General features: G+C 41.5%; 1 protein-coding gene across 6 annotated transcripts in view; it reads right to left on the bottom strand.

Moving 5' to 3' along the window:
- GRK3 (G protein-coupled receptor kinase 3) overlaps nucleotides 1-15,293 on the bottom strand; it is a 145,953-nt gene that overhangs the window by 52,776 nt on the left and 77,884 nt on the right. For all 6 annotated transcript variants that reach the window (XM_022550787.3, XM_022550784.2, XM_022550790.3 and 3 more), the window contains 4 exons: nucleotides 11,982-12,033; nucleotides 9,759-9,850; nucleotides 7,245-7,344; nucleotides 739-817 (listed from right to left, as the gene is read on the bottom strand). In XM_022550787.3, coding sequence (XP_022406495.1) covers nucleotides 739-817; nucleotides 7,245-7,344; nucleotides 9,759-9,850; nucleotides 11,982-12,033 — 323 coding nt within the window. The remainder of the gene's footprint in view (nucleotides 1-738; nucleotides 818-7,244; nucleotides 7,345-9,758; nucleotides 9,851-11,981; nucleotides 12,034-15,293) is intronic.

Below are 15,293 nucleotides of genomic sequence, written 5' to 3'. Positions count from 1 at the left end.
GTGTGGAAATTCCTTCACGCTGTTGGGTAGGTCTGATTTTAAATCAAACACTCAAAATGTAATAAAACTTCAAGTGAATTTCAAAAAAGGTATTTCATTTGTTGAACTGTACATCTTAATTTCAGCTCTCGTTACTAAAAATGCTTTGAGTATATATCATGTCACTTTCTAGTATTAAAAAACTACTTTTCTAGCTAAAACTCTTTCATCATTCTCTGGGTCATCAGTCACAGTTTAAAAGATCAATGTACAGTGGAACTGGGCTAAACGCATAGAAGACTGGGCTAAAATCTGTCCTGGCTCAAAGTCAGTCCTTCAAAGTTGGTTTTTAAATACATTTCTATCTTCAGCCTATGTATCTTTAGGAGGCATTTCATTCCTAAAAGTTGAGGGCCAGGAACACGCAAACTAAACATCCAGGCCAGCTGCATTCCAGAAAATCAAGTTTCACTGTATTTTAACTATTTTATGAAAATCTTTTCTAGAAAATGCAACTTCCTGGGGAGAGACTGGGAGGGCCAGAGGGCAATGGCAGTCAACATTTTTAAATGAAGTTGAACTGAAAATTGAAGAATAAAAGGTTTCCTTAAACTTCAGGAGGAATTTAGTTACCTGAAAGACCCAAATGGCCAGTCTGTCGGGAGCAACGCAGGCTAAGATAAAACATCATGAAAACACAAACAAACAACATCATGGCAAAGTCTTGCAGTGTATTCAGACTTCCCAAGGCTTGCTCACCGTTCATCAGATCCAAGATGAAGCAGAGTTTATCTGGCGTATGGAAGGCATAGGTCATACAGACAATGAAAGGACAATCCTGGAGTGAAAAATATATATATAAGAAAAGCAAAAGCTGCCCTGGAAAGCACATCTACTGCCAAACACCATCTACACTTTTTTTTTTTATCCATGCCACTGCCCCGTACATGAAACACAGACACCTACCTGGTAAGTTTAACAGACCCAGGAAAGTGGGTCTGGTTCCGTGGAAAAATGCACAGAGACACAACACTGCTAATTAGAGATGAACTCAAAGGTGCTCTGTCAGTCTGATTCAATCATGACTCCTCTATCTACATTTTCAAAAGACTCAGATTCTACAGAAAAATATTACTGCCTTACTAGTCTTTCTGTTGGTCTACATTTCAGTTCTGGCTAGTCAAGTATCCATTTCAATCTCTGATTCTGAGGTTGGAAGAACCATACCATGGGGGGAAATGTTATCTATATTACTGTTTTGAAGCACTGAGAATAAAAATGAAATTAAATTAGCTTTTGAAAGTGGTAAAATGTACCAGAGCCGAGGACAGAAAAACTCAATTGTAAAGATGCCAACTTTCCCTAAGATTAATCTCTAGATTCCATGCACGCTTAATTAAAATGAAAATTGACAAACTGATCCCAAAATTTATACGGAAATGTAAACGGCCAAGAAAAGTTCAGATACACTTGAAGAAAAATAAAGCTGGACAACTCATAGTGCTAGATATCAAGACTTACGGTAAAGCAACAGTAATTCGGTATGGAACTAGCCCAAGGACAGACAAATCGACCAGTAGAACTGAACAGAATCCTGAAGTAGACCCACATGTAAATGCTCATTCGACTTGTAATAAAGTGACCCAGCAGGGTAGGGGGAAAGCATGGCCTTTTCAATCAGTGGTGCCGGAGCAACAGGCTATCTGTACAATCAGCTGTGGACATTCACCCCTACCTCACACCACACACTAACTTCAACCCCAGGTGGATATAGACCTCAAGGTAAAACAATAAAGCTTCTAGGAGAAAACCAAAGAGAACAACTTCAGGACCTTAGGGTGAAGTAAAGAATTCTTAAACAGGCCACAAAAAGCACTAACAATAAAAATATTGGTAAGCTAGACTAAAATAAAAGTAAGAACTTCTGTTCTTCAGAAGACACCAGTAAGAGAGTAAAAAGGTGAGTCACAGAATGGTAGAAGATATTTGCAATCCATATATATCTTGAATATATAAAGAACTCTCAACAATCAATAAAGAAAAAGCAAACAACCCAGTAGAAAAATGGCAAAAGAGCAACAACAACAACAATAAAAATAATAATGTAGGCACTTCACACAAGAGAGTATCAAACGGCCCGCAAGCCTATAAACAGATGCTAGGCCTCAGTTTTCCCTAAAGAAACGCAAATTGAAAATCACAATGTGTCATCACTAAAACCCATGAGAATGGCCAACGTTAAATAGACTGACAATGCCAAGTGTTACAAAGGTATGGAGTTAATGGAGCTTCCAGTATGGCGCTGGGAAGGCAGAATGGTACTACCACTTTCACAAGATGTTCAGTGGGATCTGCTAAAGTTGATCACTACCTGCAAAGCCTATGAGCCAGCATTTCTACCCTGGGGTATTTACCCAACAGCAATCTGGACTCATGTGCACCAAGGACATGAGAATGGTCCTCATGGCACTATTCAAAATAGCCCAAAACCAGGAAATAACCCCAATGTCTACCAACAGGAGGATGGATACACGAATTGTGGCACATTTATATGATGGAATACTATAGAACAGGGGCCACCAAACATTGTCTGCAAAGGGCTGGACAGTAAATATTTTAAGCTTTGCAGGCTTCATCCAGTCTCTATCACATATTCTTCTTTGTTTCTTTTCTTTACAATGCTTTAAAAAGGAAAAAACCATTCTTAGTTCATGGGCTGTGAACACAAGCCAGATTTGGTCCCTGGGCCACACACATAGCCTGGTGACCCCTGCTATTTAGCTACAGAAGGCTCTGTTGCTAAGAGCAACGACTCAGATGCATCTCACAAGCAGCACTGAGTGAGAGAAGCCAGACACAAAAAGAGTACATTTATATGAAGTTTCAACACGGGCAAAGGTAAATTACGGTTTTAGACATCTGGGTAGTAGTTAGCTTGGGCGTGGGGTGAGTGGCTGGGAGGGACACAGGGAGACTTCTGGAACACCGGTAACTTTTTATCTCTTGACATGGGTGCTGGATACACACACATGTTCCCTGGTGAGAATCCATCAGTGCCCCACTAGATCTAGAACTAGGTTCACTGAGATAAATACACAGTGTACACTTGCCACTCAACTGATTCAGATAACAAATGGCATGAAATATCTATAACCACTTTCTTAACAGAAGCAAAGAATTATTAAATTCCACAGAAAGTATTCAAATTTCAACGGAATAATCTGAAACAGAATTCACATTGTTCATACCTGTCGATCAAGGGCATACAGATAAATCTGTGTTAACACATTCCTATGTGCTCAAGATTCATGAACTTGAACTCAATTTTCACAAATCTTCTGGAGGAAGTTACTCCAGAATGAATGACAAAATTCATTTTGTGGTTACCTAGTTTTCCTGAGAGGTCTGTTGAGAGGTGTTAGTGTTTACTAATGTTAAGATATATTTTGTGTTAAATAGGTAAAATAAGGGTGTTACCCTTTATCTATTAAAAGCCATGTGGTTCTCGGTGGGCGGGTACCCTCCTACTTGCAATCCCACCAGTGTTTCACCAGACCTTTCCATAGTCTGCTGGCGATGGCTCATTCTGCTCCAAATATCATGCTTCTTCCTTAATGGGGTTCCCCACATACTCTGGTTCCTGATCTGATGAACAATTCATCTCTAGAGCAGAGAAGCGCGTGGACCAGGAACTTAGTAAAGCCTGGGTCTTTCCCAGCTTGAGAGAGCAATTCCACTCACTTAACCCAGAGGACAAACAGAGCCTGGAAAGGGGGTATTTCTGAACATGATGGTGTATGATCATTCTAATGACAGCCCTGAGAAAACTGCAAAAGGTCAAAGTATAGTTAAGATGCTACGTTATTAAGATGGGACATGAATTGGAGATTTAGAATCATAGGCCACCGGAGTAGAAAGGGCTCTTAAGAAAGAAAAAAAAAAAAATCACGTGGTCCGATTTCTTTATTTTAAAGACAAGGAAACTAAACTCCCCACCCCCTAAAAGGGAAATGTCTTGCCTGAGGTCACAAAGGAATTTGGTAGCCAGCCAAGATTCAAACCCCAGCTCTCTGACCCTGGACTCTTGGCAGAGATGTCCTATGTTACCCTACTTACGAAGGCAAAGTTTCCATAGCAACATGAAATAAAAGCTCCGCTGAAGGGATTTGACTTGGTTACCTCTACAGAATTTGCTGACCATGATCCCTCATCTCTCAGGCCCCGAGCAGGTACCATCTTGAGTCTCAGGTGGGGTCCGAGACACAAAGAACTGAACACTGACCCAAGTGGACAAACAGGCAGCGGTTTAATGATGGTGTTGGTACCGTTTCAAAGATAACTGTGGTTAAGATGTTCTGCCTTGATTACAAATTCAAGGTAAATAAGAACTAGGGGGTTTTTTACAGGTGGATACTTAAATAAAAGCTCTTCAGCAAGGAACTGTCTTCTTTGATTTCCTACCTAGTGAGCAAAATAGACTGCATTTTGCAGGAACTTAAAACTGTGATAAAATAGACCGTAAAGTAATCCTTCAGAACATTTCTCTACACTGCAGTCAGAGGAACCTTTTCAGACTCGCAAGGCTTATCATGTTATCTTCCTGCTTCAAACACTTTGTTTCCAACGGCTCTTAAGATTTTTAAAACTCCTCAGTACTGGCCCAGAAAGCTCTTTCTGGTCTGGTCTGGCCTCTGTTTGCCTCTCTCCCTTACAACTTCATCTTGTGGTCCTTACCCTATCACTTCTGACCCCACCTCTGCCGACCTTCTGTGACTCTCCAGAACTTCCGTGCTCGGGACCCACATGTGCCCCAGCACCTCCTCTGACTTCAGAGGAGCGTTTGTGGACAATACTTCCGCCTTGCTCAATGCCTTCTGAGCACCGTGGGCCTGTCTTTCCTACCTCTTGCCACGTGTTCCAATGATCAACGCATTTGTGAGACTGTCTGAATAAACACCAGCTGCTCTCTCTCTATGCAGCTCTATAAGAACAAGGACCAAACTAGGGTTTCAGGACCCCCGTCTCGTAGTGGAGGGCCCGGCACGATCTAGGTCTCAAGTATGGATCAAGGAATGAATGAGCAATGCTTCTCATGAACAACACTTGACTTAATTAATGAAAGTGCTGACGGCTCCCCCCAGTCATGGACATACATGTCCTTGATTCCCTTTTTACTACCCGAAAGTTACAGAATAAAACTGGGAACAGTACTTCCTACTATCTCTTTGGGGGATGAGAAGTAGGAATCCTCAATTTGAGAATGAAAGAGAAAAGCAACCTTCTAGTAAATAGAAATCTCTGATGGGTGACTCTGGCTCATTTTCATGCCAACACCTTAGGAAATCATACTGATACAGGCCGATCTAAAGCATCCCCTAAGGAGGCAATTTTAAACTAAAGATTACTTAAATCCTATAAACCGTAGCCTTTCATTGGCAAAACCAATTCCAAATAACTTTATTACAATTCTTTCAATTCTTTACTACAATTCTTTAAATTATATACTTATACATGTTTAAGATGCTAAACAGTTTTGATATTTGAATAAAAACAAGTCTTTTAAATTAGCTCAAAGCAGTAGCTCAATATAACCCCAATTTTTTATTTATTCCCTTATGGGTAGACCAGTGAGGAGCTCTACAACTACTTAACGACTCTCCCTCACCTGAGTAAAACAAAAATGCTACATGAAAATTAAAATTGTACGTATATTTTTCCAACACCAAAAATTTTTTTCCATAGGCTTTCCTGTGAATAAATATCCAAGGCTTTGAGATAACTCATTAAAAATTAATATTTTAATAAAGCACTTAAAATCTGCAGTAAACACACATCCATGTCTGAAATGAAGACACAGACATTTCAAGAGATACTAGAAGCCAATGCTATTCACGTTGATTCCAATACAGTGTGCAGGCCACTCAGATTCCATTCCAATCAGTTAAAATCTTGGCCATGCACACAGGGTAACTCTTATTTGAAATGCTTAATGTCCATACGTTGGCAGGCAGAGGCACATAATTAGACATTACTATTTATAGCAATGGCATTTTCATCTGTTATAGTTGAGCTAAATTATGATATTCATTGGCTTCGATAGCAAGTAGACTTTCCAGAACCACTTAAAACTAATGCTAGAATAATATAAACACCAACACAATGAATACAGGTGACAAACAACAAAACATGGAGCCTACAAAGGGATGAGAAAAGAACACTGGGGCTGTCCAGGGAGTCCGGGGACTCTGGGCAAAGAAATGATGTCTCTGGGTCTCAGGTTCCTTGCTATCTAACTGAAAGGAATTCTTTGAGTCACCATTAAGATCTGAGTCTTTCAAAGCCTTTGTGTGAAGATGACCTTATTTAGAACCCAGCTATGATAGTTGGAAGCACCATCCCACCTCCCCTGGGGGCCCTTGTCTCACTTGCCAGGACACATGGGCACCGCCCAGGTTCCTGGGATGGTGGGTTTTTCTGGGTGTCTTTATATACATCTGTACAGGTAAATAAAAGCCGAGGTTTTGATCCTGGGTGATACTACTAACAGGAAAAGAAATCAGAACGGGACACTGCTTTGCAAGTCAAGATGACACAGCGTAAAAGCTTGCTTTTACACATGCCGAGCTAAAAATGACAGCCTGACATGCAAATAAAACATCGAACAGGCAGAAACGTAGTGCTGGAAATGGAAAAGGCCAGCGTCCACAGCAGGTAAAAGTAGCAAGTGCTGAGAAGATAAGGTTCCCTCCAAATGAAACACGGCCTGGGGAGCACCCTGAAGGGACAACTGGGGTTTGACTAAGCCAAGTCACTTCCTCTCTATCAGTTTGTGAAGGATGGGAGCTACATTTCTCTTACTTTTTCTTCTCTGGCTTAGTCTTTCTCAGTCACACAGCCAATTCTTAACTATACTCAAGTGATATTTTTTTTGTCATTGATATGATTATTTTCTGCCATCTCTGCAACCATATTCCACAAAGAAGGAAGTCATAAATACTCACTAAAGGGACAAGTTGTCAGTGTGCACAGCGATGGTGGCTAGTACGTTCCTAATTCCCAAATTAGACAGAGGTAATACCTGAATTATTCTTTATACTAACTTAGGCTGCTGCTCCCTGCTCTAAATTCTAATCCCCCCAAGAACTGGCTAGCCGCATAATTCACCAGAAAAAAAAAAAAAAGCCTGTATTTTAAATAAATTGTCCTGATACAGAAACCAAAAAACAAACAAACAAACCCAAGAGTGTTGAAAATTGAATACTTACTCCTGTGCTCACCAGGGACAACATGATCCTTTCATTTAAGGCTAAGGTTTCTCCTTGTTTCATCTTGATCCTCTTCTTATCCAAGCATTTCATCGCATACCTAGAAACATAAATATTATTTAAAAATCTGCACTGAGAAAACACCTAAACGGATTAAACGATACGCATCATACTGGGGGAAGTTTCTAAAGATGTGCTAAGTGTTTTAAAGAAGCAAAATGCTTCTAAGAAACTAAGGAAATCTGAATCAAGTGGAGACTTCAGTCAATAATAACAAATTTGTTTATTCATTGTGACGAGTGTCCCACACTAAGTAAGATGAGGATACTGGGCATGGGGTACACGGGGTACATAGTACATCCTGTGCTATTTCTGCACTTTTTCTGTAAACCTAAAATAACTGTAAAATAAAAAGGCTATTTTAAAAAATCAAGCAATAATCAAGATATTTCTATTATTATATGAATTGATGTTTCAGTTAAATAAGAGCATAAAGTAGATGGATATAAAATTCAGGGAAATAAATTTTGTATGTATTGCTGCTGCCTAGTACCACTGTGTGTGTGTGTGTGTGTGTGTGTGTGTGTGTGTGTTTTGTGGAGGTGCTGTACATGTCATATTTAGCATTTAGGAATTGTGAATTCAGCACTGGTCAAGATTTAATAAGCTCGTAGAGTGTAAGACTCTAAAATGTTGATGACTGACCAAATGGGAAGGGAAAGCGTGCGTCCAAAACTCCGTGTCCTAAAATGGCACTTTATTGATTTGTTTTAAATCTATACTTAAGTTGTCATATTTCAAATAATAAAAAGAATCAGTAAGATTTTTATATTCAAGTTATATTAAAGTTAGTTGAGAAGAAACCGCTGACAGCTTAAGATTTTTGAAGATTTGGAACAAACTCACATTAGGGAAATACAGACATGTTACTCAGCACACTCTGTAATTACAGGTTAAAGAAAGCAGATGCTGGGCTTCCCTGGTGGCGCAGTGGTTGAGAGTCCGCCTGCCGATGCAGGGGACACGGGTTCGTGCCCTGGTCCGGGAAGATCCCACATGCCGCGGAGCGGCTGAGCCCGTGAGCCACGGCTGCTGAGCCTGCGCCTCCGGAGCCTGTGCTCCGCAACGGGAGAGGCCGTGACAGTGAGAGGCCCACGTACCGCAAAAAAAAAAAAAAAAAAAAAAAAAGAAAGCAGATGCTTTTTCAGCAGGACAAGGGAAAGCTGAAAGGAAATTTTTACAAGGGTTCTGGGGACTTGAGAATTCTGCATGCATGACTAAACTCCCACTGATACACTCTTTCACAACACCCAGGTATACCAGTTGTCTGGCTGTGGTAGGACACACAAAATCCACTTATTCCTAACTTACCTACAACTTATAATGTTATGAGTTAGAGCAAAACAGAGATAGATGTTCAAATTTGATATTTTTATCCGCTCTTCCAGGAGTTCTGTATGACAAATCCATTTGCGAGACACTGATTGGCTTAATTATGGGATCAAATATTGGCTTAATTATGGGATCAAAGCCCAAGAGAGCACACATGAAGTGATGCGTTCTTGAAATATTTTTTATGATAAAGAATTTTCAAAATGCCTCATACTACTTCTATCACCACCCTGCTGTGACGATGTTTAACAAGACCTTTGGATTGCAGACCACAGAGAAGGTGGCACCCACAGGTCTTGAACCCCTCAGAATAAGCAAGCTGAGGGCCTCCCGCCCCCAAGGGCAGGTGGCAGGTCACTGTCACCGGCAGCTGGGAGGCTGCAAAGGACGTGCTTGAGGGTTCATGGGAGCTGAGCTTGGCCACTTCCTAGCTGTGTGACTCCTGAGAAGCGTCTACCCTTAACCTATAAAATAGAAGACTATTTACCATGCCCTGGCGGTTTCCGAGAGTCGGGTGAAATCGTAAATGTGTATGAAGAGACAAATTGATATTATTTACTTCTAACAACAACACGTGACAGGCTGGGCATCCTCAACACCTCGACAAGCAGTTATGATGAAGTAAAACTAAAATTTAGTGAAAGGTAACGAACGACAAGTAAAGTGCATCATTTAGGATCAGAAAGCCCACCGTGCAGCACAGAACTGGAAGGTACGTTTTCTATCACCCCAAACTGCACATGCTAAATCACAGGTGGGTCAGAAGAGAATGTCTCTCCCCTGCAAAGCAGAGAATTCTCTGCAGTCTGATCGTACTGGGAGGCCATACATAACACCCCTTCTTGGCCACCTCTGGATTCCTGGCTCTTCACCCACGGCCTGAACCACTGCAGGCTCCCGATGCACGGCTTCTGGTTACCTTCCCATTTAGCCCTAAGAGGCAGCAGTTCCAGATCATCTCGTTTGCTATGCTTTACAAAATACAGCCTATTTCCTTCTGAGGTAAATTACTGCAGAAGTGAGATCACGGGCTTCCATAAATCTACACAGGGGTTTCCTTTTGATGCGAGCATAAAATTCTCTTAATATTCCCAGCAAAATATACGAGCCTAGAAAGCTTACATTTTTCCAGTGTCTGCTTTCCTGCAACCATATACTTCACCGAATCCTCCTCGTCCAATAATCCTATGTACGCTGAAATCATTCATGGTCAACTGTGAATTCAAAATGCGACATGGAAACGTAAAACTGCATAAAAATTATGCTGTTGTTTTCATGTAAAACATATACAGTTATTAAAATAGCGATTCAGATACACCTGCCCTTTCCGTGACTGGTCCCTCAAACTGAGAGGTGAGAAGCACAAGGTGGCAGGACATTCTAGAACCACCTTCTATGCAAACTGCACAGAATGCACACCACGGAGGCAAATGGGAAGATGACACAGTGGTAGCCGAGTTAGATTGGTTTTCCGATCTCATAAATCTTATATTGGACGATGTACGCTTTGAAGACAAGTAAATGTGAAATTTCCACTCAAAACACAAAGCAACATCAGCTACTCTGAAGTCTAAAGTTTGGGGACAGTTCAGCAAGGCCAGGAACGTAATGGTAGAAAAATAGGCCCACGTCAAGGCCATCTATGTTTTCCTAACCGTGGGCCATATGATCAGAAAGCCCAACAGATGCTGGCCGTGTGAATGTTTTATCAATAACGTCAGTGAGCAGAGAGGACTCATGCTGGGCATGTGAGCATGAAACCAGACCAAGTGTGAGTAACTCTATGAAGAGGCTTTATTCATAAGCACTTTGTCAGTATCATCCCAGCAATGCCCTGCTTCCTAAGCAGTTTTCATGGCATCAGACAGTACAAAGGCAGATAGATAGTCCCATGTTCGTGGTAAGAGGCCATCAGATAACAGCAAATGCCTACTAGTTTATGTATCCTGGCAAATGAAGGGTCAGGTGCTTGAAGGGTTTCCCCAGACAACCCTTCAAATATCATGTCTGCAGCCAGGGAGGGGCATCTGGCCCACTAGCTTCATGTCTGGTGCTCAGAGGACATGAGGACGTGAAGACATGAGGATACCACGTCTGCTAAAGGAACTCAAGCACAAGGAAGATCCACAGCAGACATAAGGGATTTTTTTTTTTTTTGGCCGTGCTGCGGCATGCCACAGCAACAGACCAGGGATCAAACCCGTGCTCCCTGCAGTGGAAGCATGGAGTCCTAACCACTGGACCACCAGGGAAGTCCCAATAAGGGATTATTTTTAAAAATGTGTCACTGCCTCTTGCTTCTCAATCCTGCCAGGAAATGGGGTGGAGAGAGGAGGTTTAGAAGAAGAAGAAGGGGCTTTCCTGGTGGCACAGTGGTTGGGAATCTGCCTGCCAATGCAGGGGACATGGGTTCAAGCCCTGGTCTGGGAAGATCCCACATGCCGTGGAGCAACTAAGCCCGTGAGCCACAACTACTGAGCCTGTGCTTCTGGAGCCTATGCTCCGCGACGGGAGAGGCCGTGATAGTGAGAGACCCGCGCACCGCGATGAAGAGTGGCCCCCGCTCGCCGCAACTGGAGAAAGCCCTCGCACAGAAACGAAGACCCAACACAGCCAAAAATAAATAAATAAATTAATTAATTAATAAAAAAAAAAGCGGAAGAAAAGACCCCACTTCTTCCAATGGTACTGCTCAAGTAAAAAACTAAAAAAAAAAAATCCAGTTTTTTCTTTTTCTCAATTGCAAACCTATGTGAAGGGAGAGCACGAAGGAAAGGGGAAGAGAAACGCACACTCTAAAAGCGAAGTAAAGAACATGCCCTAGAATTACTGACAGTGAAAAGCTAACAGAAGATACAATGCTAAGGGGTTAATGTCAGAAAGTAGCCTGTCTTTGAGGACTGCTTTTATCATTCTCAAAATAACAAAAAAGATGAAACCGTGGTCTAGTAAAAGATGTCATCATGTTTATTACATCATTGCGCCTAAGAATAAAAAAAGGAACTTTACCAAGATGGCATAAGGCACGGGCATATGGGAATTACATTATGTAGAAGACTTGTATTTTTACAACTACTTCTGTTAAAAGGTCAATTACCGCTTAAAATAACCATTCTTAAATAAATAAACACATTCTTACATGAATATGAGAAAAGAGAATTAAAATTCAAAGTGTTTACAATTGGGTATAGGAGGATGGAGTTTTCATGCATAAAGCCATAAGCACGACATCTGTTTGGGCAGTGTGTTACCCTTGGGAGTATGCTGCCGAGTAAAATATTTTCTCACGAAGCTGAGCCAGAGGAAATTTTTATTTAAAAAAAGAAAGGCAAAGATGATACTCACATGGATATTTAATTCCACGTTTTTCCACTGACAAAATCTAGTGAACTTGTCACTGAAAAAGAACGTAAGGAATTACTGAAAAGTTAACTATCGGGTTAACTGAGAAACTAGAATTGTACTGCTTGTGTTGCTTCTCAAACGGAGTAAGTTTTCCTAAACATTTTTTCACAAAGGATTCGCCTGGTATTTAAGGCCTTATTTTATGATTCAAAGTGAAGACTTTGTGCTTCTCCTTTAATTGTCATTATGCTGTGGTAACATCTTTATCTGAGTCAGCACTGTCCAATAGACGGGTAACAGAAGCTGCGTACGTAATTTAATTTTAATAATATATTTTATTTAAACCAATATATCAAAAAATTATCATTTCAACATAAAATTAAATCAAATCAATATACAATTTTAATGAGATAGTCTACATTCTTGCTTTTCTATGAAGTCTTTGAAATCTGGTGGGTATTTGCCCATCTTAATTCAGACTAATCATATTTCAAGAGTTCCACAGCTACACGTGGTCAGTGGCTACCATACTGGACAGTGCAGCTCTCAATGACAAAAAAAATTGCTGTTTACAAATAATTAGAGGGGTAGCAAATATAATACCTAAATAGTGCTTATCATGCCCCAGGCCCTGTTCATCTACTCCTTCAACAACTCCGTGATCAGGTACCGTCATGATGCCCAACTTACAGGCAAGACCACCTGAGCTTGCCCAAGGTCACACAGAGAGAGAATGGGTGGAGCCGGATCTGAACCCAAACCAATGTCTGCCTCACAACGATGCAAACAGTGCAGGAGAGAAACCCTCAGACGAGAATCGCAAGATGGAGGTCATACTGCATTGATAAGCTCCCAGTTTACTCAACTGCTGGAGGAGTGTTATTTTTCATCCATGAAGTAAGAAATGTATCTATCCCATTAATAAAGGCATGATTGGGATTATTTTTTATTAATGAGCAACATATCTATAAAATGTTTGCTTTTAATTTTTTTTTCAGAAGAAATGCATTCTGGATTGAATACTCCTTAAAAGCAAAGAACATTTCTGGTGATTGTTGGACTTCATCTAGCCCCCGGCATGATTCCTTACATAGGAACGGTATTCAGGGTTCTATGAAGGAATGAATGAATTAAAAAAGGAAGAAAGGGAAGGAGAGAGAAAGGCAGGAAGAGAGGGAGGGAGTTCTTATGAAGTGCAAGTTACAGGTATTAGCAGCACTATAATACGATGCCCTAAGGCATCCAAATATCCCAGGTCCCTGGGGGTTTCATCTAATATGCCTTCTAAGGATCTTTTAAAAATACTTCTGAGGCTAATAATCAAATTAAGAATTCAAAGCAGAAGAACTCTTGTAATTACATAGCATCTTTTTTCAGTGACTCTGAAATGACTTCTAAAGAGTGTTTCACTGATCCTCCTAACATCTCTATGAGGTCGGTAAAATAAATTTTGAGTTTCTGAGAGCTATTTCAAAGAGGTTTTTTTTAAAGCATGGTGAATGCAAAAGGTGAAACCACACTGGGGTGAATAAATCCATGACTTTGAAATCACTTGGTGTGTGAGGCAAGCTCACACCCTGCCTTCTCACGGATTCTGGAGTTCAGAGATGGCAACGGAGGTGGGGGCGTCGGGGGGGGGGTGTGATCGGTCACATTTTATGAACCTGCAAACTAGCTGGGGAGGGTTAACAACCAGGGAGAGAGAAGTGGCCCTGCTGGCCAAGAGAAGAGTCGAGGAGAATCAACTCCCAACCCATACCCTGCGCCAAAAGAACACACACTCCATCAAAAAATAAGAACAGATATTTTGCCCATTAAATACGATAGCAAATTCTTCTTTAGGAAGTACAGACGGCTGCTGGGTGTCCTGGCTGTCGTGTGCCCACGAGGTTCCTTGAGCTCCATTCCTAGGCAATATCTAGTCACTAGAATGGGCACTTCTGGGTGGGGAGGAGGAACCGGGGCTGAGAATAAGGCAGAGCCTGGGCAGCACAGGGCTTCAGAGCCAGAGCCCTTGCAGGTGACTTAACCGCCGCCTCGGAGGGAAGAGCAGGGGTGAAAGATACAAAGACGACTGGGGTGCGACGAGGGTGAGCAGAACGAGTGTTTTTAACTCTAACCCCTGACGTGGGCTTTAGATTACTGAGCAATCTGATGTTCACTGCTGAAGCGAGGCTCACCAGCCTCATCCAGAAGAGGGAAAGCCTCCCTCCGGGATTCAGCCCCACTGGGAGCTTAACCCCGTGTCCCTGCTGGGCCTCAGGAGAAGGTGGAGAGGCAGGCTCAGCACTGCTAAAGACATCCTCTTTTTTTTTTTTTTAATTTAATTGAAGTATAATTGATTTACAACGTGTTAATTTCTGAACAGCAAAGTGATTCAGTTATACACATATATATTCTTTTTCATTATGGTTTATCACAGGATACATGTGATATATATTCATTATATATTCATTATGGTTTATCTAGTTCATTATTCATTATGATTTATCTAGTTTCCTGCTATACAGTAGGACCTTGTTGTTTATCCATTCTCTATATACTAGTTTGCATCTGCTAACCGCAAACTCCCAGTCCAACCCCTGCCCCACCCCGCCTCCCCCTTGGCAACCATAAGCCTGTTCTCTACATGAAGACTTCCTCTTTACTTCTCTACTATGAAACTGCAGTGTGGCCACCAAGAAAAATCGCCTGAACCATGAGGCCCTCAGAGAACATGGCCAGTCCTGACGATGCTGAAGTCTACAAGGGTCTATTTATGGAGTGCCTGTGCTTTTCAAAACCCAAACTCTGGACTTCCCTGGTGGCGCAGTGGTTAAGAATCCGCCTGCCAATGCAGGGGACACAGGTTCGAGCCCTGGTCTGGGACGACCCCACATGCCACGGAGCAACTAAGCCCATGCGCCACAACTACTGAGGCTGCGCTCTAGAGCCCGCGAGCTACAACTACTGAGCCCGCGTGCCACAACTACTGAAGCCCACGTGCCTAGAGTCCGTGCTCTGCAACAAGAAGCCACCGCAATGAGAAGCCCGCGCACCGCAATGAAGAGTAGCCCCCCGCTCACCGCAACTAGAGAAAGCCTGCGCACAGCAACGAAAACCCAACACAGGCAAAAATAAATAATAAATTAATTAATTAACAACAAAATACCCAAACTCTGAACTCTTGGCCTGACAATGGATTCTTTTACTGTTAATTTGATAATGTATTAACATAAAGAGAACCAAATATATATATATATATATATATATATATATATATATAAATGAACTGACTTTAAAAATAATTCATTTATATAAAATGGTAACAGT

The sequence above is a fragment of the Delphinapterus leucas genome, chromosome 14, assembly GCF_059928025.1.
Source record: "Delphinapterus leucas isolate spDelLeu-1000000601 "Yukka" chromosome 14, BTC_Dleu_Yukka2, whole genome shotgun sequence".
NCBI classification, from domain to species: Eukaryota; Metazoa; Chordata; class Mammalia; order Artiodactyla; family Monodontidae; genus Delphinapterus; species Delphinapterus leucas.
This window is presented reverse-complemented; position numbering and strand designations above follow the sequence as displayed.